The sequence below is a fragment of the Schistocerca americana genome, chromosome 7, assembly GCF_021461395.2.
Source record: "Schistocerca americana isolate TAMUIC-IGC-003095 chromosome 7, iqSchAmer2.1, whole genome shotgun sequence".
Taxonomy (NCBI): Eukaryota; Metazoa; Arthropoda; class Insecta; order Orthoptera; family Acrididae; genus Schistocerca; species Schistocerca americana.
In genome coordinates, this window is record NC_060125.1 from 132548518 (window position 1) to 132572688 (window position 24171).

Genomic DNA, 24171 nt, shown 5'->3' on the forward strand with positions numbered 1-24171 from the left:
GTAAATTTGAATGATAATACCCCATTCGGTTGTCGTCCACATGTGCTGCAGCTACATTACCATTGCCGTCACAAGTATCAGTCGTACCACACTCTGTTCCACGAACAGTGGGCCCTCTGGGCTTCCAGAGTACATCCGCTCCCTTGGTGGTAGGGGGCAAATCTCCTTCCGTTGTTCCCAAAGTACATACTTCGGGAGCAAGGCCCCCCCACCCCCCACCCCCAAATGGAGGGGACATCCGTCCCATCCCTCCAGCCAGAGAAGCAACAGCCTCCTCTGTTGTCTCCACTAATGCCACAGCAGACACTCTACAGTGGCTAAACAAGCCAAAAGCTAAAAGCTGCTGGATGAAGAACTTCACGGTCTTCTTCCATGCAAGAAGCTATGTCGGAGAAGTCCTCCTAGCAAGTTCCTAAATAGAAGCAAGAGGGCAAGCAAACAAAGAAGTCTGATAATAAATAGGATCCTCCCGTGGCCCCAACACCACCACTCTCTACCAATTCTGCAGCTGAGGATGAGGTGGAGATCTTAGCATCCCCTGAGGACCTAGATCTCACTGATGCCTCATCCACAATAGGAATGGATAAAAATACTCAATCGGTGGCAGCAGGTCACCCTGAGGTGTAACATGCCTTCTTGCTTGCTTCATGCCTTCCCAGCCTCATGATAACGTCATCCTCCTATGGAATTTCTGCAGTTTTTTCCACCACGTGACTGAGCTATGGCAACTGTTAAGCTTTACACCTGCTATCTGCATTGCCCTCCAGGAAACCTGGTTCCCAGGAATGTGGACCCCCTGCCTTCCGTGGCTATAGGGGATATTAAAAGAACCATAGAGACTGTAATAGAGTGTCAGGTGGAGTTTATGTCTATGTCCTGAACTCAGTGTGCAGTGAACCTGTGCCCCTTCAAACCCCTCTTGAAGCTGTGGTTGTCAGTATAAGGATGACACAGGAAATAACTGTTTGCAACATATATCTTTCTTCAGATGGTGCAGTATCCCTGAATGAATTTGGCTGCACTGATTGATGAACTCCGTAAATCTTTCCTACTTTTGGGAGATTTTAATACCCATAACCCCTTGTGGGGTGGCACCATGCTTACTCAGTGTGTATACAATCGGAAAATGCGGGAAAAACCCAGTAATTTTTTCATCCAGGAGAAAACCGGGAAAAATCGGGGAAGTTTTCAGAATTCCGGGAATTTTTCATTGTTTTAGCTTTCAGTTAAATTTTTCTGATTTTGACTGGTAAGAATTTATTCTCTAGCAAAGAATGTTACTGTATCCTGCTACTGGAGAATGATACTGCAGCAATAAAGTATAAACGAGAGGAACAAAAATTAAAATTTGAGTGGCAAAGGAAATGCACCATTTACAACAACAAAACACTGTGCGCGCACAAGCGTCTGCAAACAGCAAAAATATGTCAAAGGCCTTAGGGTGAAGACTATGTAAAACTTAGTAACAGTAAACTGTTTTCTATGAGCGTGATGTCACAACTGTTTACATTAGGTTCGTTTGACCAGTTGCCAGCGGGCTCATGTTCATGCGCAGTTGACTCGCATGTGAGCAGTACCTTCTCCTGCTTCCCGCTACTTGAAGTGTGGCTGTTAGTTGTATCGGCAGCAATCAGCCAGGTGTTAATGAGAAAAATTTTTCTCGCGCTGCCCTAGCTTCCAGTTTCGCACATGCAGTTCTCTGAGTTGTAGTGGGGAGGGGGCTGGTCTCCACCTGAACCCTGTTTGCATTAAGTGATTTCGTTGTTTCCAAATCGTTTACAGCACCCACGTAAAATGAAACAGATTTCTGCAGCCGGGAGCTATCAAGTGAATTATAATACTTCCACGTAATTATGGAGGGCAAAAATATATTATTAATTTCAGTTTTCTGATTTTATTTGATTTCCAAATTATTAGCAGTCAAGCATTAATCACCTTGCAGAACAATGAAGTTATTTTTTCAGTTTGCTAATGATGTTTGGCTTTATTAATCTTTGCACTGAGGCAATCAGTTTATTTGAAACGAAGTGTTTCATTCCACCGTATTGGCTAGTTCCAACTGTTCACTGAATTTCAAGTGCATGTTTTCATCTTCTGCCATGTATGGCATTATGCCATAATAAAGAACTGAAAATGAGATGGTACAGTACTTGTACTCCAAGAAAATTTACATCTCAAAAACCACACTGATAAGCTTAGTATCAGATGGGACCTACTTCATTGTGAATCTGAAAAAAACCAATGTGCACTTCACGCCGAATTATACATTTTAGTATGGCTTACGAAATTCCGGTGGTTTATGAGTATCCTCTGATGTCTTGTTTCTTTTATGGCGTAATATAAGCTATCTTAGTGCTTTATACATATGAACATGCAGGCTTCCTACACCACTGGAGCTGTACACGTGCAGTAATGCCTGTTTTCTGGCGCTCTCTAGCAAATGCAAAATCGAATCTATTTCTAACAGTCTTGGGATACTATTGCGAACAGTGGTTTGAAAAGCATTACTTTCAAAGTAAATTTCTTTTTATGCAAGATGAATTATGTTACATGTTAGAAAGTGGGATGAATTTCTTGAATCACAGAGCGTTTTAAACTGAACACTTTGAGGAACAGCCACTTACAAGAATTTCAAGCTCAGAAGACTAGATATTTATGTCACTAGTTTAAATTTACTGGCACATTTGTGTGACGTATCTTAAAATATAAGACACGCAAAATAGATCAATATTACATGTGAAAGCTTAGCTTCTCTTGTAGCATGTTAATCTTAGAGACCAATATTATATGTGAAAGCTTAGCTTTTCCTGTAGCTATACAGGGTGATTCAAAAAGAATACCACAACTTTAGGAATTTAAAACTCTGCAACGACAAAAGGCAGAGCTAAGCACTATCTGTCGGCGAATTAAGGGAGCTATAAAGTTTCATTTAGTTGTACATTTGTTCGCTTGAGGCGCTGTTGACTAGGCGTCAGCGTCAGTTGATGCTAAGATGGCGACCGCTCAACAGAAAGCTTTTTGTGTTATTGAGTACGGCAGAAGTGAATCGACGACAGTTGTCCAGCGTGCATTTCGAACGAAGTATGGTGTTAAACCTCCTGATAGGTGGTGTATTAAATGTTGGTATAAACAGTTTACAGAGAATGGGTGTTTGTGCAAAGGGAAAAGTTCTGGACGGCCGAGAACGAGTGATGAAATTGTAGCACGCATCAAGCAAGCATTTGTTCACAGCCCAGGAAAATCGACTCGCAGAGCTAGCAGAGAGCTGCAAATTCCACAATCAACTGTATGGAGAGTCCTACGAAAAAGGTTAGTTATGAAACCTTATCATCTGAAATTGGTTCAAGCACTGTCTGCAGCTGATAAGATTAAAAGAATCGATTTCTGTGATTTTATCCTTGCTCAAATGGAAACAGATGAATCTTTCATTTCAAAGATTGTGTTTAGTGATGAAGCAACTTTCCACACTAACGGGAAAGTCAACTGTCACAATGTCTGTATATGGGGCACTGAGAATCCGCGGGAAACAACTCAGTGTGAACGTGACTCGCCTAAGGTGAACGTTTTCTGTGCCATTTCAGCCAATAAAGTTTTTGGTCCCTTTTTCTTCGAAGGTGCTACTGTAACTGGACTACAGTATCTGGAGATGTTAGAGAATTGGCTGTTCCCTCAGCTCGAACAAGAAGCACAACAATTCATATTTCAGCAAGATGGAGCGCCACCACATTGGCACTTATCTGTCCGTAACTACCTGAACGTCAACTACCCAAGGCGATGGATCGGCCGCCAGGCAGCCCGTGACAGAGCACTTCATCACTGGCCTCCAAGAAGCCCTGATCTTACCCCCTGCCATTTTTTCTTGTGGGGGTATGTTAAGGATATGGTGTTTCGGACACACCTCCCAGCCACCATTGATGATTTGAAACGAGAAATAACAGCAGCTATCCAAACTGTTACGCCTGATATGCTACAGAGAGTGTGGAACGAGTTGGAGTATCGGGTTGATATTGCTCGTGTGTCTGGAGGGGGCCATATTGAACATCTCTGAACTTCTTTTTGAGTGAAAAAAAACCTTTTTAAATACTCTTTGTAATGATGTATAACAGAAGGTTATATTATGTTTCTTTCATTAAATACACATTTTTAAAGTTGTGGTATTCTTTTTGAATCACCCTGTACTATGTATATTAATGTAAACCATTAAGTTTTCCTCTTTGTGTGTTCGCGCTACATAACAGTGATCTTGCTATTGTCTGATTATAACACGCGTCCTATGCTCTGAATATTTGCTGTCATCAGCTGGCGAGATCACGTGGCATGAGATATGACTGGCTTACAAAAGGACATTCCAGTCTTGATTTCTACCCTCTGGAAAATAATGTGCTGTGTTTGGTGCAGTTTGAATTTATACTTTCGTGATACGAAAATATGCAGCGTGTATGTTGCTGCACATCAAAGGTTTTTCCAAAACTTCTCTCCTCTTTTTTTTTTTTATCAAAAGTCTTTCCAAAACTTGTCTGCCCCGTATATTCCTTTTCCAGACACCAACACCTAGTTACCGTCATTTTTGATTTACAAAAAGCCTACGACACGACCTGGCAACATCATATCCTTGCCATATGAGTCGGGTCTCCGTGGCCCGCTCCCGATTTTTATCCAAAATTTCCTATTGCTCCTTACTTTCTGTGTCCAAGTTGGTGTCTCCCATAGTTCCCCCCATATCCAGGAGAATGGGGTCCCGCAGGGCTCTGTATTGAGTGTATCTCTATTTTTAGTGGCCATTAACGGTCTAGCAGCAGTTGTCGGGCTGTCCATCTCACCTTCTGTGTATGTAGTTGACTAATGCATTTTGTACTACTCCTGCAGTACTGGTATTGCTGAGTGGTTCCTACAGGGAGCCATCCACAAGATACAGTCATGGGCTCTACCTCACGGCTTCCAGATGTCATCCGCGAAGTCGTGTGTCGTACACTTCTGTCTGCACCGTACCGTTCATCTAGAAACAGAACTTTAAAACAGAACTTTACCTTACTGATGATCGATTCCCCGTAGTGGAGACATCAATTCTTAGGACTGGTTTTCGATGCCCGATTGATGTGGCTCCCTCATTTTCATCGGCTGAAACGGAAGTGCTGGCAGGACCTCAATGCCCTCCGCTGTCTGAGCAACATCAACTGGGGTGCAGATCGCTCTACACTGCTGCAGCTCTACAGAGGCCTTGTTCAATCATACCCTGACTATGGGAGTCTGGTTTATAGTTCGGCAATGCCCTCAGCATTGCGTTTACTCGACCCAGTGCATCACTGCGGCATTTCCCTGGCAACAGGAGCTTTTAGGACGAGTCCCATGACCAACGTCCTGGTGGAGGCCGGAGTCCTTCCATTGAAGGTTAGCACATTCGTAGTTCTCCTGAGCATTTGAATTACCGTCTCCTTTTCCCACTCACATCACTTCATCTCCTGCATCTGAGGCCCAGGTCAGGGCTTACGATTGTAATTCACATCTGATCTCTTCTGTCTGAAGTGGAGTCCTTGCCTTTACCACCTATACTCGAGGTCCATTCACGTACATCTCCATGGTGTACACCTAGACCAAAGCTTCGCCTGGAACTTTCACATGGTCCTAAGGACTCAGTTAACCCCGTGGCTCTCCGCTGTCACTTCCTCTCGATTCTTGACATGTAACGGGTCCATGAAGTGGTTTACACCGACACCTCGATGGCTGATGCTCACGTTGGCTATGCATATGTTCATGGAGGACATGTTGAACAGACTCCTTGCCAGATGGCTGCAGTGTTTTCACTGCATAGCTGGTGCCCATTTCTCGTGCTCTTGAGCGCATCCGCTCATGCCCTGGGGAGTCATTTCTTCTCTGTACTGACTCCTTGAGCAGCCTACAAGCTATCTACCGGTGTTACCCCTGACATCCTTTGGTAGTGACCATCCAAGACTCCATCTAAGCCCTGGAATGGTCCAGTCATGCCATGGTGTTTGTGTGGACCCCAGACCAACTCGGAATCCCAGGAAATGAATTTGCCAGCGAAACAGGCTACACGGAAACCGCTTCTGGAGAGTACCATCCCCCTAACTGACCTACGATCACTATTATGCTGCAAGGTTTTTCAGCTTTGGGAGATGGAATGGCTTAATCTCAATACGCACAACAAACTGCATGCCATTAAGGAGATTATGAATGTGTGAAAATCCTCCATGCGGGCCTCTCAAAAGGACTCTGTTGTTCTCTGCTGGCTCTGCATTGGCCATGCGTGTCGAACCCATGGCAACCTCCTTCCTTGCAAGGACCCACTTCAGTGTCACTGTGCCTCACATTTGACTGTTGTCCACATCTTGCTGGACTGCCCACTTTTAGCCCCTCTGTGGTGGACTTTTAACCTTACCAGCACCCTACCTTCAGTGTTGGGTGACAATGCCTCAACAGTAGATTTAGTTTTACTTTTTATTTCTTGAGGTGGGTTTTTATCGTACCAGCTAAAGGTGGGCATTTAGCCTTCTCATCGAGGCCGCCACCCTCCCTCTATTTTAACTCTGTCACAATGTCTTTGCATTTGCTTGTCTTGGTGGTCATCTTTTCCCTACATGTGTTCATCTCACCTTGTCTTTATGGGGTGGACATTTTAATGTGTTGCAGAGTGGCTGGCTCATCCTCTTTTATTATTGTGACCAGACAGCCCAGACCATCTGCTCTATGGTTTTAATACCTTCTTCTACGTTTCCTTGTGGTGTATGTTTTCCCTGTTTTTTGTTCATCCCATTTGTTTTCTTTTTAGGTGTGGTTTCCCACTCCTTTCCCCCTTTTACTTTCTCAAATGTACTTTGGGTGTTTTGTACCTTGAGCCTTGCTTGTGTAAGTTAAAAGGGACTGATGACTCTGCAGTTTGGTCCCTTTATACCCCAAACCAACCAATCAAGGAACAGGGAGAATGGTTTGATAAAGGCATCAAACAAATCAAATGTAGGTACCAGGACTGATGGTATGCTAGCATGATAACTGGCTACGGCTGGATGCCGCACAGGGAATATCCTTGGTCAGTGCCCAGAAGAACTCGTAACAGAGGTTTAAGGGAGAAACAAGAGACATCAATATATATGCCTTAGTTTAGATTTGAGGAACACAGTACTCCGTTATGGTGTTAGAGTGCCTTATTTTATCACTTTTTTAGAAAGTTTTTTTTAAATGTATTTGTATTGTAAATTTCTGGATCTTCATCATTACTCTGTGGAAGAACCTTATGTTTTAGAGGAAATCCTTAGAATTCCGAAATTAGTATGTCAAAAAAACATTATAAATACCTAAAATGATTAAAAAATTGCAGAGTTTAAATTTCGAGCAATTTTATGTAATCTCCAAGAATTCTTACTTATTATCTGCACTCATTACTTACATTGCCGATAGTCTCCTTATTATTTTATGTATTTTTTAGTTTTTATTTTGTGACCTTCATTGGACCACTCAAATCAGTTACACAAACGTTTATACAAGTTATTGTTATTCAATAATATGAGACAGTTCAATAATAATCCAATAAGACAATTCAGTAGTTCAGCGAATATAATTTATTATTACATGAAGGATGTTTTCCTCTTCTGTGTGCCCAATTCTTCTTCTTTATTTCACATATTCTCTTTCTTACTCCACCTGAGATCACTCTTCCTGTAGCCCTTTTATTGACCTTGGTTTGTAGTCTGGTTTATGTGTCTTTCAGTATTCAGGTTTTTCTCTGTTTTGTTTTTTAGATCACCAACTGCAATTTGGAGTTCTTATATATCTTTCATAATCTCTGTGATCCATTTAATGTTGCTCTTACTATTCCTCAATTTTTCTACTATTTTCTTACTAATACTGTTTTCTGGTATTTTCATAAGATGTCAAAAGAGTGAGATATATTTCTTCCTGATTATACTCATTAGTGGTTCTATTTTCATATATAGTATTGTATTATATGTGAAGTTATTCTTCAGTGCTCATTTACTTGATAAGTTTGTTTATGCATATCCTAATTCTTCTTCTTTCTGTCTTCAGTATTTTGTCAATTTCTGCTGTAGTAGTTGTTCTGAATGTGTATTTAGCTGTGTAAGTTATTTCTGGCATTGTAACTGTTTTATAATGTTTTAATTTTGTATCTATGGATAGCCTTTTTTGTTGTATGTTTTTTTTCTAATGTAACTTGCTCTGTTCAATTTTCTTAATTCTATTTTGCCTTGACGGTTTCTCATTTTAATTGTAAGTTACAATTTCATCTAAATGTTTAAATATATCAACTATTGATTCTGGGCTGAGCTGCCAAAGCTGTATGTAAGTATCTTCTAATTATGCCTGCCTGTGACTTAATGTGCCTTTTTTGTGGTAGGTAGCACTCTAGCTTTTCCTATGTTGTTGATGTACCTACCTGAAGTTTCCATTGTTTAATTTTATCAACAATTTTTATTTCTTGTTCTCCTTGTACAGAGCAAACAAATTATTTTGAACTTCAGCTGTGAAGGAGTTAGCAAAAACTTCTTTATTTTTTATTTCTTTTCAGCTTGTGTTTGCATGAAATAAAATCCACTACTTTGTAGTGAACTGATGGCTGCAGTTGAACTTGACCTAGTCTGCAAAATTTTCCTAGTGATAACTGATCATAAGTAATGACTGTGGCCCACATTTTTAGGTTTTTATGAAATGTATTTCAACCTTTTATTTTCTTGGAATAGTCCTTTTTAGATTTAGACAAACTATTTTAGCTTTTTGTAGTCTGTTAATGAAAAATATAATGAAGCCAAATATTAATATAAAAATGTTTATTATAATTTTGACACATTTATTCTTGTTCTTTGTGGAGAATAAACATTAACTATTCTTATATTGGCGCAAGAGAAATGCATAAAAAATTGTGATATTTACCAGTGCCATAATTATTTTTTTAATAATATTTTAGTGATAGGTCTTCTACTAAAAAATTCTTTTCCTGCATCACTCACATTAAAATAAACACTTAAGATTTGCACCTATGTGGCCTAACATTACAGTTAACAATAAATTTTATGTTATATTTTGGTATTACATACACAATTAACCACATTTCTAAGTTTTATAAATTGAAACTTTTTCTCTTGTCTCTCAGAACATTTTTGTAGCCCTAGAAAGATCTCTCTACAACACAAGAGGTCAATGGTACATATTTCATTTAGGCAGTTGCTCGTGATATCAAACACAATCCACCTTTGAACATCATCCCTTGGATGATGGCAGACAACTTCTTCATATCTGGGATTCCTCATAACAATATTCCTTAATTTAGTGAAGCAAGGTGTACCCACTGAACCAGATATTTCCTCCAGATACACCTGCACTTCCAAGTCACATTTATAGCATCTTTCAGTGGTAGAGAAGCAGACTTTGAATTGCAACAGGCAGATGCTGGAAGTGAGCTCATAAAAATGCCAGTGATGCAAAATATTTGTTATTCCTTAGGCCCATATTGGCTTTTACAATGAAAGCTTATTCATTAGAGCCAAACAGGCCAATGGCCTTGCCTCAGTGGTAACACTGGCTCTTGTTATATCACCAGAGTTAAGCACTGTCAATCTTGGCTAGCACTTGGATGGGTAACTCTCCAGATCTACCGAGTGCTGTTGGCAAGTGGAGTGTTTTCAGACCTTGTGGCTCCAATTGAAGAGCTACTTGATTGAGAAGCAGTGGCACTGGTCACGAAAAATGACTACGACTGGAAGAGTGGTGTGCTGACTGCATGCACCCCAGGATCTGCATCTGGTGAGGTCGACATGGTGGCCGGTCAGTACCGTTGAACCTTCAGGGTCTGTTCGGATGGTGTCTGTTTTTGTTAGACTGAAATGTTTCTTCTACCTCTTGACCTTTTGATAGAGTTTGGCATAATATAAAGCTGCCAAGAGCCATGTGCACTATCGCGTAAGTATGGGTTCAGGTGCAGTAGGGGGAGGATGTTTGTAGATACCTCCTTAAAGGACTGAACATGGATAGGCTCTTCAAGAAATACTTTCTTCTTTCTTAACAAGCAAATGATACTATTAACCTCAGGAGAATTATTTCTGACTTTCTGTGCTAGATAGTGTAGGCCATGGGAAAGCAAGGTGCAGTTGATCATAGTGTCACAGAGTATTTTGACTGTTGTATTCATTTTTATCATATGAGCAGTACAGCCTGTCACAAACAGCAAAAATTTTTCATCTTTATCTTTTCCTGGTCATATGATGTGTAGGGCATCCCTGACATCTGGGCTACAGTACTGTGATTTGTCTTCTCCAACACTTTACACAGAGAGTTGTTTTCCTGGTGCCATTGACTCTTAATTTCCCAACCACAACATTGGCCACAATTCTACAGAACTGTCAGTCATCTCCTTGACTGAAAGCCAAATATTGTGGTCACCAATGTCTGTTTTAATATCAGCAATAAACTTCTCATACATGTATTTCAAATGATGTTTGCCCATTGTCAACTCGTATAATGTGGCCACTGATACTCTCCAAGAAGCCCTTAAAAGTGGGGTTCAGTAGCACATTCTGTGGCATATCAAGCAACACTAAATACGTGCAAAAATCTAGATTAAACCTGTCCATTGCACTACTTGTCATAGAGGAAATAAGCAGTTGATTCTGTCATTTGTTCTTTTTCTTAGTGTCACTCATAATGTGAGCTGCAGAATCTTTGTGGTAAAGGACAAGTGACTTTATATTGTGGATTATCCAAAATTAAAAAAAAACAACAAAAAAAGAATACTAAGAAGATGGCAGTACCGGTAACTAAACAATAAGAACGTGGTCATGTAATATGTCAGCTTCAATTAAATTGTATGCGCATGTCAGTAAACTAATCTTAAATTTCCATTTGAAAACCTGAGGGATAAAGACTAGGAAGAAGCCTGGGAGATAAAACAAAGGACAAAAGTAACCTGTGTTTATTTATGTGGTTTTTACAGCCATGGCAAAAAATTACTGAGCCAGCAGATGTGAAATTGGAGTCTTCCACAACTCACTTTCAGAAAGGATGAGATTTTGATGATTTCTTTTTAGGTGTGACAAAATTACCCTTAAAATGCATTACTCAGTGTGAGTCAACACATCACACAACGTTACTTAATAACTACAAAAATAAAAAGCCTTGTGTCTGCGATTTGTTCCTCTAATATACCTCCCTGTTGTTGAACAGCATTTAAGTAAAGGCTAGCTGGGTTTTCCCAACAAAGTGGTGTGTAGACATATTCTCTGAGTGACAATACTGTGACAATGTGTCATACACAGTGTTGATTTCAGTGTGGGCTATACTTCTTATACCCTCTGACTACAAAAATAGTAGAATTAAGTGTCACCAATGCCGCATGGTGCAGACACTTTATCAAGTTATAAAGATGAGTGACACTGTGTCATACACATTCATGATTTCAGTGGAGTGTATAAATTTATTTATTATGTGTTTGCTTGAAGTGATCAAATTTAACAGTATTGATTTTTCTTAGTATTAATTCAGAAAACCTATATAAAAATGTGTTTTTCTCAGGGAGAAAGAATTGTAAGGAAAACGTTCATATATGTAGTATCTGATGAACAAATAATTTATTTACTTTAGGTGCATTGCCCAGGAAATAACTCCATTTGACATCAAAGGAGTGAAAATATCCAAAACAAAGCAAGAGTCTTATCACTAGGTCAACACAAAGAGAGATGTTTCTAAGGTGAACAAACACTGAACTCAGCTTCTTGATTAGTTTGTCTGGGTTACCCAATTGGACCCCAAGGAATTTTACACGATCTGCTTCTCAGTGTATGATTGTTAACATCTAGTTTTGGTGTTAACAGGTCATTTTTGCTCATTTGATATTGCATAATATGAGTTTTTGTGAGTTTAAACATATGTAGTTAACTGTGAACCACTTTTAGACCATCTCAGCTATCATCTGAGCTGTGTCTGTTAAGTCTGAGTTTGGAGCTGGATTAATATTCTAATCTAATCCCTTTTAACAATGACAATGTTGGAATTAAAATAATGTTTAACAAACCTCACTTCTGCAGTAAACTGGTTCATGTGAAAGATTTTCAATATGTTGAGAAGCATGAAGTCAATCGGTTTCAGAATTTAAAAAAAAAATTAAGACTGAAATTGATCATGTGTATATTGCTTAACTTTTCATCATTGTCCATTACCAGTTTTTCATGTAATTGGCACTGTTAGTCTTGAGCTGTGATGTTACTTGCTTTTTGTAAGAGTGTTTTGTACAACTATAAATGAAAGTTACAGGAATTTAGTTTCAGTCTTCTATATGTTAATCAATATTTCTTCAATTCAATCATCACAATAAAACATATCTGGTGTCCACACACATCAGATTACAATTCTCCTCTCTGTACAACACGTTCCCACTAAAACAGCTTAAGATAAACAAAGATGCTATTTGACATTAACGTTAGTGGTTACAGATAAGAAATAACTTTGTTGTGAAATCAGTGATTTTCTGTTAATACTAATGAAAATAATAGTAATAAAATAATAATAGTATAATTAATGTTGATGTTTTTTCCAAAAAGAAGTGTTTTATAATTTTGGAATTACAATATTTGAATGAAAAAGAACTCATTCACATTGTTACACAAACAAGCAACATGCTGACACCCATATAAATGTAAAGTGAAAAATAATATTACACAAGAAATATTAGTGGATCAGGTAGTGAATTGAATGTTCTTATCATGTAGTGTGCTAGAAAATGAAAGCGTACCACAGTTCAATTTTGGAATATATGTGATGTTACATGTTGTAGGGCACGAGCATTTAATGTAGTTGTAATATGTGCCATCTGATAATGAGCTTTACCATTTGAAGGCAGTAATGCCACAACTGAAAGTAATTTAAAGGATCTGGCCACGGTGTGAATTATTATTAAAATTGCAGTTGCTCATACTGTGCCTTGTTGTGATGTGTCCCAAATTATTTGTTTCAATTTTCACTGTTGGTAAGCAGATTGCATTTTCACCTGCTTAAATATAGTTTGTAGTTACATTGAGGTTGATTGAATACACTATTGTTACTTCCATTTTATCACAGACAAATTATCAAAAGATGGCTTGATCCAGTACTTGATGTCAGATGAGAATGCACCTGTCTACTTGGACCGACTGGACTTGTACATGGACATGGACCAGCCATTGTCGCATTACTACATTAACAGCTCCCACAACACATACCTGACCGGCTTCCAGTTTTGTGGCAAATCCTCTGTGGAAATGTACCGCCAAGTGCTGCTTGCTGGTTGCAGGTAGGGTAATTTCACAGAGAACTGTTGCACAATTTGTTTCAGTCACAGTGTATAGTTTGATTTGAAAGCTTTAGTTAAATATATGGTTCAGCATCTATGTGTAACTTGTTTATGCTTTATTTCCACGACGGAACATTGTGTGAGCACATATTTTAAATTGCCTTGGGCAGTTTATAATTTTGTAAAAGTTTAGCTTTAGTACAAATGTTTCAGCTGTATTAGTGCAAACTGTGAAAAAGAATCCAAAGGAGCACATCAACCCAGTAATTATCACATTTGCAATTTGTGGCCTACACAACTGCATTTTAGCAGTAATTTAACTGATCAACATTCACAGAAGGAAGGGAGGAAGATTAAGGTTTTAATGTCTGTCAACAAAAAGGTCATTGTAGATGAAGCATGTGTGCAGATTGGGGGAACAGTGGTGAAAGTAATCAGTTGTACCCTTTTGAGGGAACTTGGTGGCCAAACAGGAATTTCAACTGCCTTCCTTGCAAATACGAGTCCAGTGTCTTACATCTGTCTCATATATTAATTCATCATGTAATAGAGACTGCAACTTTATGTAGAGATAATCACAGAGATTGCTCTCCTCAGTTCTTCTGCCTGTTGACTCAATCTTGCCAGTAATTCAGACTGTACCAGATGACCTCCCATCGTACTCTGTATGTGCTGAGTGGGGAGCCATTCTGGTGAATTGTGTTATTGTGCATTGAATTGTGAGTTGTGGATTGTGATTTATTATTTCATAACATACATAAGCTAAATCGTTTGATTCAGGTACATGAGACTGATCTAAATTGTGGTAAAATTTCACCATAAATGTAGAACAGCTGATGTTAACAAACAGCATAATAATAATATTAATTTTGTTATATATACATACAGTAAAAATATGTAGCTCTTAGTTACCCTGTGCTCAAATTATGTCATCCTCTATGAATTCTTATAATGAATAGCAGCATTTCTCCCACAGAATCTTCTGTAGCCTTGTTTCTAGAACCTCTGATTTTGTGTTAAATATGTTTTTGCCCATTAACTTGTTATGTGTTGTCATTCCCATGTATTGTGGAGTTGCTGCATATAATTTCACTTGGTGAGTGGGTAGTATAAAATTATTTTTGTTTCTCATGTTGTATGTGTGGTTAAAACAGTTCTCAAATAATTTTTTGTCTGCTTTGTTGGAAGATTTTAATTTCATAAACAGTTAAGATTCGAATTTCCCAAAATAATGAGTGATAAGATTCTCTTTGCTCTGCAGTAAAAGTTTATCTGATAATTTTCTTCTGCAGTTTGTGCTTTAGTAATAGCAAATGCAATTTATGGAACATGGTACGAGTCCTGTCTGGAAAGTAAGGTCTGATCGGTCAAAAAATGGAAACTGCTGTGAAAATCAGAAATGTTTTATTTGCTACAGTTAGCTGCACCTTCCAGGTACTTCTCTACATTGTTGCCACTCCGATTTAGACATTGTCATAGCATTGTACCAACTTTCCAATACCCTTGTCATAGAAGGAAGCCGCCTGTGCTTCCTGGCAATTCTCCACACTGGTCTACAGCTCACTGTCTGCGCCAGTACATTGTTTTCATAGCTAGCTTTTCATGTGAGCAGAGACAAAACTGAGGGAGAGTCAGTTACGGGTTCTGTTGGGGATGATCATACACATCGCATGGAAAATGCTGCAGGAGCATCTCCATTGCACCTTCAGAGTGCGGCCGAGAATTTTCATGCCAAGGGAAAGGTATGACAGTTATGTTGTGTGGGCTGCATAATCTCAGCGAAGTCTAATATTAGGGCTTCATACTTGCAGGAGACACCATTGTTCTAAGTATCTGTACATGCTCACTGTGCACTCAGAACCGAAAAGAGTGACGTGATGTGATCGATGGGCATACTAGAGACAGCCCAAAACATCTGTGAAAAAACTTCATTGGATTTTCTCTGTGGTTTCCATTTTGTACCCCATCGGACCTTACTTTCTGAATAGCCCTTGTACTTTATAAGAGAAACATGTGGGACACAATGAAGTCCATGTTGTGTATAGCATTGAACACATTGTCTGGGCAACAGTAATATGTTTCTTGCCAGCTGACCAGAGAACATAATGTGGCATGTGAATAGTATGGATGCACAATCTCTGAAATTGTATGCGTTGTGAGTGAAGATACATATCTACTCCCTTTCAGGGGTGATAAAATCACATACATACATAAAGACACTAGGCACAGAGAAATACATGGCACAGAAAAAGCAACCCGGCAGGCAGTAATGAGTAGGTGTGGAAGTGATGAGGGAGCGTCAGAGGCCATAGGGCAGGACCAGTGATGGCGTCTCCATAGCGACATCCTCCTCGAGGTCAGAGACTGTTGGAGATGACAGCTGTACAGGACCCAGAAATGGAGGCGGCAGCGAGTGCAGCATCAGGTGCATCAGGGTCTGCACTGGCGACAGCAGTCCAGGAGTTACGGTGGAGGCAGATACCACATACAGCAACCTGCCAAGCAGTGACACCTGTTACAATGCAAACCGCACTGTCAGCGACGCAGGAACAGGCATCTGTGACAATGGGGCGGGGTAGGTGATGGGCTGTTTGGAACAGACCGTGCTGTGCGAAGTGACAGGAGGTCTGCCTGTCAGGAGTGCAGATGACGCAGAGGTGCTGGCCCCTGTGACACTCAAACCACCAGCCTAGACAGGTGCACCTGGCTGGAATTGTCACAGAGCTAGCAGTGCCAGCAGACATGGCATCAGATGCTGCAGGTGATGGAGGGTTCATAGTTGGTGTCCATGTAGCAGTTCTGATGGGCTCTTGTCCCCCAAAGGAGTGAAATGGTAGGAAATCAAATGGACAGTCTACCACTAGCCTGAAAAAGATACAAATTCTCAAGAAACAAACTGTGGGCTAGTATCAGTAACCACAGTATACGCAAGTCCCTCAGTTGCAGAAATCTTAGACAGGGTCGAAATAGTGGCCACTGTGGGTATGAACGTACAATGTACCACATAGGGAAACTTGGAAGAGGTGTCCTCAGTGAGCCAATACTGATTTAGGAAGAGTGCAGCAAAATTTTCTTGTAGACACTCCCATGGGTGCTGTGGTGTTGGCCAGGGAGGAAAATATGCCTGTGGACCTGCCTGTTGCTTAACACAGTGAGTGCAAGTGGCGATAAGCTACACAATGTCCCCATGTATGCCCAGCCAATACACAAGTTGGCGGGGCAAAGCTTTGGTGTGAGAGGCCCCCAACGACCAAAATGCAGGAGCTGCAGTACATTACAGCACAAGGAAGTAGGGATCACAAGCCAGGAGCAGTGTCCTCAATAACTAACAAAAGACGCCTCATACACAGAAAGGTGGTGCTGGAGGGAGAAGTAATTACACAAGGAATCCAAGGTGTGGACCGGATGTTTCTCTGGTCAGTTGTGCTGTACAAAAGAGAGGTCCCAAGTAAGTACAGGATCCATGGTGACAGCTGACACTGCCATGGCACTAGTGATTGGAAAACCATTGATTGCATTCTGCTTCTCAATATCTGAATAGAAACGAAGCAACTCATCTTGATTGAATGCCAAGTCTGGACCAATCAGAAGGCAAGATAAGGCATCGGCGTTGGAGTGTTGCGCTGCTGGCTGGTAATGGATCTGATAATGATAATGGGAGAGGAAGAGAGCTCACCACTGCAAACGATGTGCTGCCATGTCTGGCACAGAAGCCAAAGAGTTGAAAAGAGCAACCAATGGCTTGCGGTCCGCGATTAAATGGAACTTCGAATCATATAAGGAGACGTGAAATTCTTAAGGGCAAACACAACTGCTGACTCCCCCTTTTCATTCTGAGAATACTGCAGGAGTTAACGAGTCTTGGAAGTGTAAGAAATGGGTCATTCAGATCTGTCTGTGTATTTGTGCACTAACTCTGCACCAAGAATGTGATGAGTGACATCTGTAGCCAACACAAGGTACTGATTTGGCTGGAAAGTGGCCAGGCATGGGGCAGATTGAAGCTTAGATTTAAGCAAAATGAACACGCAGTCACAAGAGGGGGACCAGAAAAAAGGCATATTTTTACACAACAGTGCATGCAGTGGCTGAGCAACAGTGAATGCATCCAGTAAAAACTTGTGGTAGTACAACTTTACCTAGAAATGCCTGCAATTCCTTAACAGAGGTCAGCAGCGGTCAAGCGGCAATTGCATCAACAGAGCTGACTCCTGTGTGAGAAACCTCAAAACCTAGGCACTCAATTGACAGCAGAAAAAATTGAGATTTGATAAGGTTGCACATGAGACCCATAGACTGCAAAACAGAAAACAACAATTGGGAGGTTGCTAAGGTGGTGGTCTGTGGAAGAATCCAAAACAACAATATCATCAAGGTAATTGATGCAGCTAGGTACAGAGGCTGTCAGCTGTTCTAAAAAACTCCATGGGCATGCTAGTGACATCAAAAGGCAAGCATTGATATTGGTATTGGCTGAAAGGTGTATTGACAATGAGAAGGTGCCTAGCGGCCTCATGCAAGGGGAGCTAGAGGCATGCTTCTGACCGATCAGTGTTGGAAAGTAGTGGGCACCTGACAATTTTTGTGTGCAACTCATCCCAATGGGGCAAAGGGTATGTATCTATAACTGACTGTACGTTAACAGTGACACTGAAGTTGCCGCAGGGGCAAAGTTTACCCATCAGCATCTTAACACCGGCCTGTGGCAAAGCCCATTCACTGGAAGAAGCAGGCCAAGTGACAGTTAGCAACATCAGACAGTCTAATTCGGCCTTGACAGAGTCATGCAGTGTGAAAGGCACCTGCCGTGCCCAGAAAAAATGAGGGCAGGTAGACTCTTTCATGGTAATGTGGGCCTGACATTCAGTACCACAACTGAGCCAAGGGGAAAACAGAGATGAAAACTCAGAGCAGAGGGATTCCAGTTGCTGACACAGAACTTGATCTGACACTAAATTTACCTCAGTGGCAATGAAGACACCAAAAGTGTTAAATGCATCTGATCCAAACAGGTTTGCAGTAAGGGAATGATCCACACCAAGGAAGGTGAGAGGGTGAACAACAGATTTGTAATAGACAGGAGTGGAGAACTGACATAGGATCACAATCTGCTGTTTATTGTACCTTACAAACTTTGATGAAACTTGTGTGAGGAGAGGGAGCCCAAGTCCACATACATTTGTGTGTTTACTAAAGTCAATGCAGATCATGTGTCCACTTGCATTTTAGTGGTTTATTAAACACATGCAAGTCAATAAACAATTTGTTCGGGTGAACAGTCATTATAGAGATACTGTATATATCCGTCAGTACTACTGTGTCCACCTCGTTCGAAGAGGAGCTACACACCAAGGCAATGTAGCCTTTCTTTCGATACGTGTTGCAAACTGCCCAATGCTTAGGGTACACAGCATGCTCATGTTGGATGAGGAAGTATGGGCAAGACGGAAAAGGGACACGCGGCCAATGCTGTGACACGGCCTGTTACTGCTGTGGCCATAACTGATGCTGCCCCATGCAGCGCTGGGTTGAAGGTTGTACTGCTGCAACGGCAGTCCCATCATCCTGAACACTTGTAGTGTGCCTAAGAGGGGTTGATTGAGCAACTTCCGATAACTCCCCCCCCTACCCCCCTCCCCCCCTCCCCCCATCCCCCCCTCCCCCCTCCCCCCCTCCCCCCCTCCCATTAAGAAATTTCATTGCCTGTGATCCATGACACTTCAAAGGACTGTGCTATATTGAGCACATCTGTAAGTGTCATATTCTTGCACTGTAAAGCTTTTTTTGTGGCCTTCCCTTTCCAGGGCCAGACAAATAACAAATCATGAACTATGTGATCAGCATATGATTTGTGATGAGTACTAGTGAAAAATTTATGACGGCAGCTTAACCATGTAATTTTAGAGCCCAGGCTTCATAAGATTGTTTTCTACATTTCTGACAATTGTAAAATTCTACATGCATTGCAATAAAATGTGTTCTGTCTCAGTAATAGGTTAGAGAAGCTTGCACAATTCATCAAATTATAAGCTGGCCGGCTCTTGCAGAAGTGCAAGTTTGCATGACAATTGATACTTATGCAGTGACAACGAAAAAAGATAGAAGGCCCTACATTAGTTTACATCATCCATGTGAAAAACCTGGAAATGTTGGTGTAACTGTGTCTTGTAGGAGTCCCAATCTTCAGCTGGTTCATCATCTGGTGGAAAGAGTGACAGTTGCACTGATGGGATAGTAACCTGGTGCGAACATGCGGATGCCACTTGGTTTAGAGTGGTGGCGACAGCCTGCTGTTGTTCTGAAAAAGCTTGCTGCTTGGCAATGAGATGTTGGGATATTTCTTCCATTAAGACATTCATCAGGTGATTTAACACTGACAGTAACACATGGAGAAAACATAACCCTTACTTATCGCCAAGTTTGCTATAGCAAGAACAAATGTGATTTATCTAATGTCTTACTTTATGGAGGAACACACAAGATACAATGAAGTACAGGGTGTGCGTAGCACTGAACACATTGAATGGACAACTGTAATACTGGTTATAAAACAGGCCAAGCACTCGTTTGTGATAACTTAAATAATACTGTTTCTTTGGCGACTCACCAGAGCACACCGGGGCACCAACCCAGGTGGACTTTATAAGCGGACCTGTGAACTGTATAGACGTGCGATCTCTGAGATCATGTGCACCGTGAGTGAAGGTACATCAGTTTCAATGTTCAAGATATGCTGGTCCAGAAATTTGTACTGTATGTAATGACAGATTCAAAATATCTATGGTATGCTATTTTTGTGTACTCATGTCAGTAGAATTTGCTAGTATTTGCATTGAAAATGCAAAGCTGCTTGGTTTCTTTGACAGGAATTCAGTATGTGTATTCCAACGGAGTTATGTATTCCAGCATAGTTGTAAACGCTCTGGAGACTGTACCAAACAATACAAGAAGTGTATGGATGAGTATTTGCTGCTGACAGAACAGATCTTCCTAATCTGTGAGTGATTTATGTCCTTGACAAATGCTGCACTGTTGAGTATTTCCACAACTAATGGAATAAGTCACTGTAAGCTGGTGCTCTGCACATCATGATGCTCAGATGTTGATTGGGTCCATATGTTCCTGCTCAGTGCCCTCCCATATGTGGTGATGGGTGATGTACTATGTTGGTGCGTAAACCAGAGTCCTGTTTATGTTTAAGATGTTGCAACAAAGTAAGCCACGGTACAATATGCTACACTGTGTTTTACTAGCTTCCTGATTCGCTACTACTCTATTTCATCTTCCGTCAAGCACACCAGAAATATGTACAGTGATTATAATAGAAGATTTCATAAATTTTTATCCCTTACTTTTCTTGTTAGGTTCCAGGATTGTTGAGAGTTCTAACAGTTTGTTATTGAATGCTGAAAAGTAAAACACTGCTACACAATCCTACTCTCTTATCATGAATATAGATTGTTTCTTGTAAGGAAGTGAGACTTAGGCTCAAAACATATAAACATATAAACATGCTGTACTTTACAATACACAATGCAGGCTTAAACAACTTAGGTTAACAAGTCAATTATTACAGGTCCTTCTCAAGACTAATGAACAGTTAACAAATCGGCTCAACTCAGACTAATACTAAGAGGCAGCACTTTTATAGGCAAACATTTACTTATGAGAAAAACTTTGAAAAAAGTCTTCGTAATGAAATATGTGAAAATTTCTCTCTTTTGTGTACTGCAATAAATTCAACTGCGACAAATGAATTATATCTTTGAGTATGTAGTCAGAGATAACCCTCAACTGCTTCAGAGTATTGGTAATTTAATTTGATGTTAATTTTTTTCTCCTAATATTGGTATGAGAGAAATTGATCTCTCTTTCTTTATAATATGATGTAACTAAGATCATATGGAAATATTTTCTTTTATTGTAAAAATATCTCTCCTTAATTCAGAATATCTGTGACTTCATTAGCTGGTCATAATATATTGCAATGATAATGAAGCCTCTGATTACCTGCAACTACAGAAAAGAATCACATAAACAAATGTTTGCATTCTAAACAAAACTCATTTCCCAATTAGCAGTGATTTTAATTCTTTTGCTTGCATTAATTATGTAACTATCTTTCTGTCCCCACTTCAACTATGTTAATAGCAAATTATGTGACCAACTTACATTTCACCAACCAAAGATATGAATACTCTCACTTTTTGTTATGTAATTCATGTTAATTACTTTCCCCTATGGATTTTCTCCACCTTTAATAAAATTAACTCATCAGTAATGATGACTCTAACTTTCCTTGGCAAAATAGTAGAATTAGGTTTAGTTGATATGCAGTATCAAAATATTTCGATAAGAAACCATAAGTGTTACTATCTACTGAAATGAACTATTAACACAAATTCTTTATTTTAATTTACTCTTCTGCAATGCTATTATTTGAACTCTAGATGCTTCAGTACAGTTAAACATAGTTTGTATGCAAGTGCCAGAAAACAGTAAGCGGGGGAATCCTACATGCCACGGCTTATTTGGTCCTTGGAGCAAAGCTCTGTTTCTTCAGGTGTTGGAGTTTTGCAACCCACTACAATCCCTGAAATGAAATTTGGCCACTTGTCTTTAATAGTCCTTTAATAGTTAATCAAGTCTCAGTTTTGTTACATGCTGTTCATTTGATAGTTCCTCTTTACTGGGTTTTACATTAAACATTGGTAAGAGCAGGATCAACTCAATTATGGAAAAAGTCAATATTAACAAGCAAAGTAATTCCAGTCATAAATGCGCTAGCACCTGTAAATCAAACAATATGCACTCGAGTCAGTACCTTGGTCGAGACAGCACAAGACCACCCAGTTCCCCACTAAACAAGAACAACAACCCAATAACCTATGGGAGCACTTTCAGCCAACTAGCAAGATGACATGGACAGAATTGAGATAACTTCTGATACAATTTGTGACACCAGTAACTACAACCATATGAATATTTGGCTACTACAGTTCCTTCCACACAGACAATTAATTGTTACTTTGGCCCACAAAATACTATTAGTCAATAAAGATCTCTCTTGTCAGTACTAAACAGTTCATCCTACAGTGGAATCTTATTTGGAAACCACTATCACCCAGTTTGGGTTTGCTGCTGTCATTATTTTGTATCAATGATGTCTACTAACCCAGTACAGTGTTCAAAGGATAGACCATTCTTGCAGCCAGTCAAATACATTTCTGTGTTTGGTACAAATAAAAGAAAGGGAAAGACAGAATGGAATAACAATATGAATAGATTATTACTCACCACGTATAGAGTGTGTTGAGCATCCAAACGGCACATTTAAAAATAGACTGTTAGGTTTGCTGTCAGACAAAGTGCATTGTCAGATGTTCGTAACACACATCTTCCATTGGAGTGTGCAGTGATGTGGAAGGACAGGATGATTGACTGTCCAGTGGCATTTTAGAAGGCTGTGCTGGAAGGGTGGATGAGGGAGAGGAGTGAAGCAGACATGGGGAAAGGAAAATTGAGGTGCGCTTTGGAGGAAGAAGGTATATCTGGGGCTGAATTGGGAATATGGAAGGGTATTTGAGGCATGTGGAGGACAGCGACTAGCAAAGGTTGAGATCAGTGGGCCGGGAGGCGGAGGGGGGGTTACGACGAGAATGAAGAATATGTTGCACCTGCACAGTGCAGAAGTGCTGGTATTGATGGGTAGAATCCAAATGGCATAGCACATGAAGCAGTTGTTGAAGTCAAGCACATCATTTTGCGTGGCATGCTGTGCAGCTGGGTGGTCCAGCTGTGTCTTGAACACATTTTCGCAGTTGCAGGCAGACAGCTTGTTAGTAGTGATGCCCATATAGAATGCTGTACAGCGGTTGCAGCTAAGTAGGTGAAGCACATTGCCGATTTCACAGATTGCCCTGTCTTTGATGCAGTAGAAAATGCTTGTGTTAGCAGCCATGCGATCTACCATCTTCTCTGTCTTTTGTCAGAATGGCAATATACTAATCACCATTATTAGGTATTAACCCTACTTACATAATACTAATTTTTTTATTTCTTCTTTAAACCGGTCTTCTTGCAAATTACTCTAATTATTCACAGGTGCATTGAATTAGACTGTTGGGATGGAACGAGGGATGATGAAGAACCAATAATAACACATGCCGGAGCAGCATGTACAGATATTTTGTTCAAGGTGATTCCAAACTTTTCAAAGATTTTGTTGTAACTAAGTTTGACATAGAAAAGATGAACAAGTTATGTGTTCTTATATTATTTTTTACCTAAGTACATTGTTTATAAATTGCTGTTTCGTATGTGTTGTAACAGTTGAGCTTGGCACATGTTTATCTATTTATTTGTTTATTTACTGTGCATATAACAGTCAGTTTTTGGGCATTGTCATAGCTTTAGTTTATATACATGATGAGATACAAGGTTGTACTATTTGTAATTCTCTTATGATATAAAAGTGGAATACATACCTTAATATCAAAAGTGAGGGTCAGAAGTTACGTTTTGTGTTTAAAAGACAAACTTGTTGCTAAGTACACTAACAGTTTTACAAGTGCACATTAAAATTTGACATCTTCTATTGAATGTAAGTGTTTCTCTGTTAAAAGGTGCTTCTTTATGGTTTTTAAATCAGTTATCTTAAAATAAGATAGTAGTCTATTGTAAAAAAAAGTCCCTTTTGTATGTCGATTGCATCTGCAACCTTTTTATTATGTGTGATTCTGTGAAAATTTTTGCTTTCCCGTATGTTGTAGTTATGCATGTTGCTGTTCATTACATTATGTACTGGATATAGTTTCACAAACACCATTGTCTGCTGGATATACATAGGTAGAGGGCCAGTATCTTATATTTTTTGAAAATTT

General features: G+C 39.9%; 1 protein-coding gene across 1 annotated transcript in view; it reads left to right on the plus strand.

Moving 5' to 3' along the window:
- LOC124622788 (1-phosphatidylinositol 4,5-bisphosphate phosphodiesterase-like) overlaps positions 1-24171 on the plus strand; it is a 493523-nt gene that overhangs the window by 175247 nt on the left and 294105 nt on the right. Inside the window, exons 8-9 of the mRNA XM_047148581.1 lie at positions 13078-13288; positions 23393-23486. Coding sequence (XP_047004537.1) covers positions 13078-13288; positions 23393-23486 — 305 coding nt within the window. The remainder of the gene's footprint in view (positions 1-13077; positions 13289-23392; positions 23487-24171) is intronic.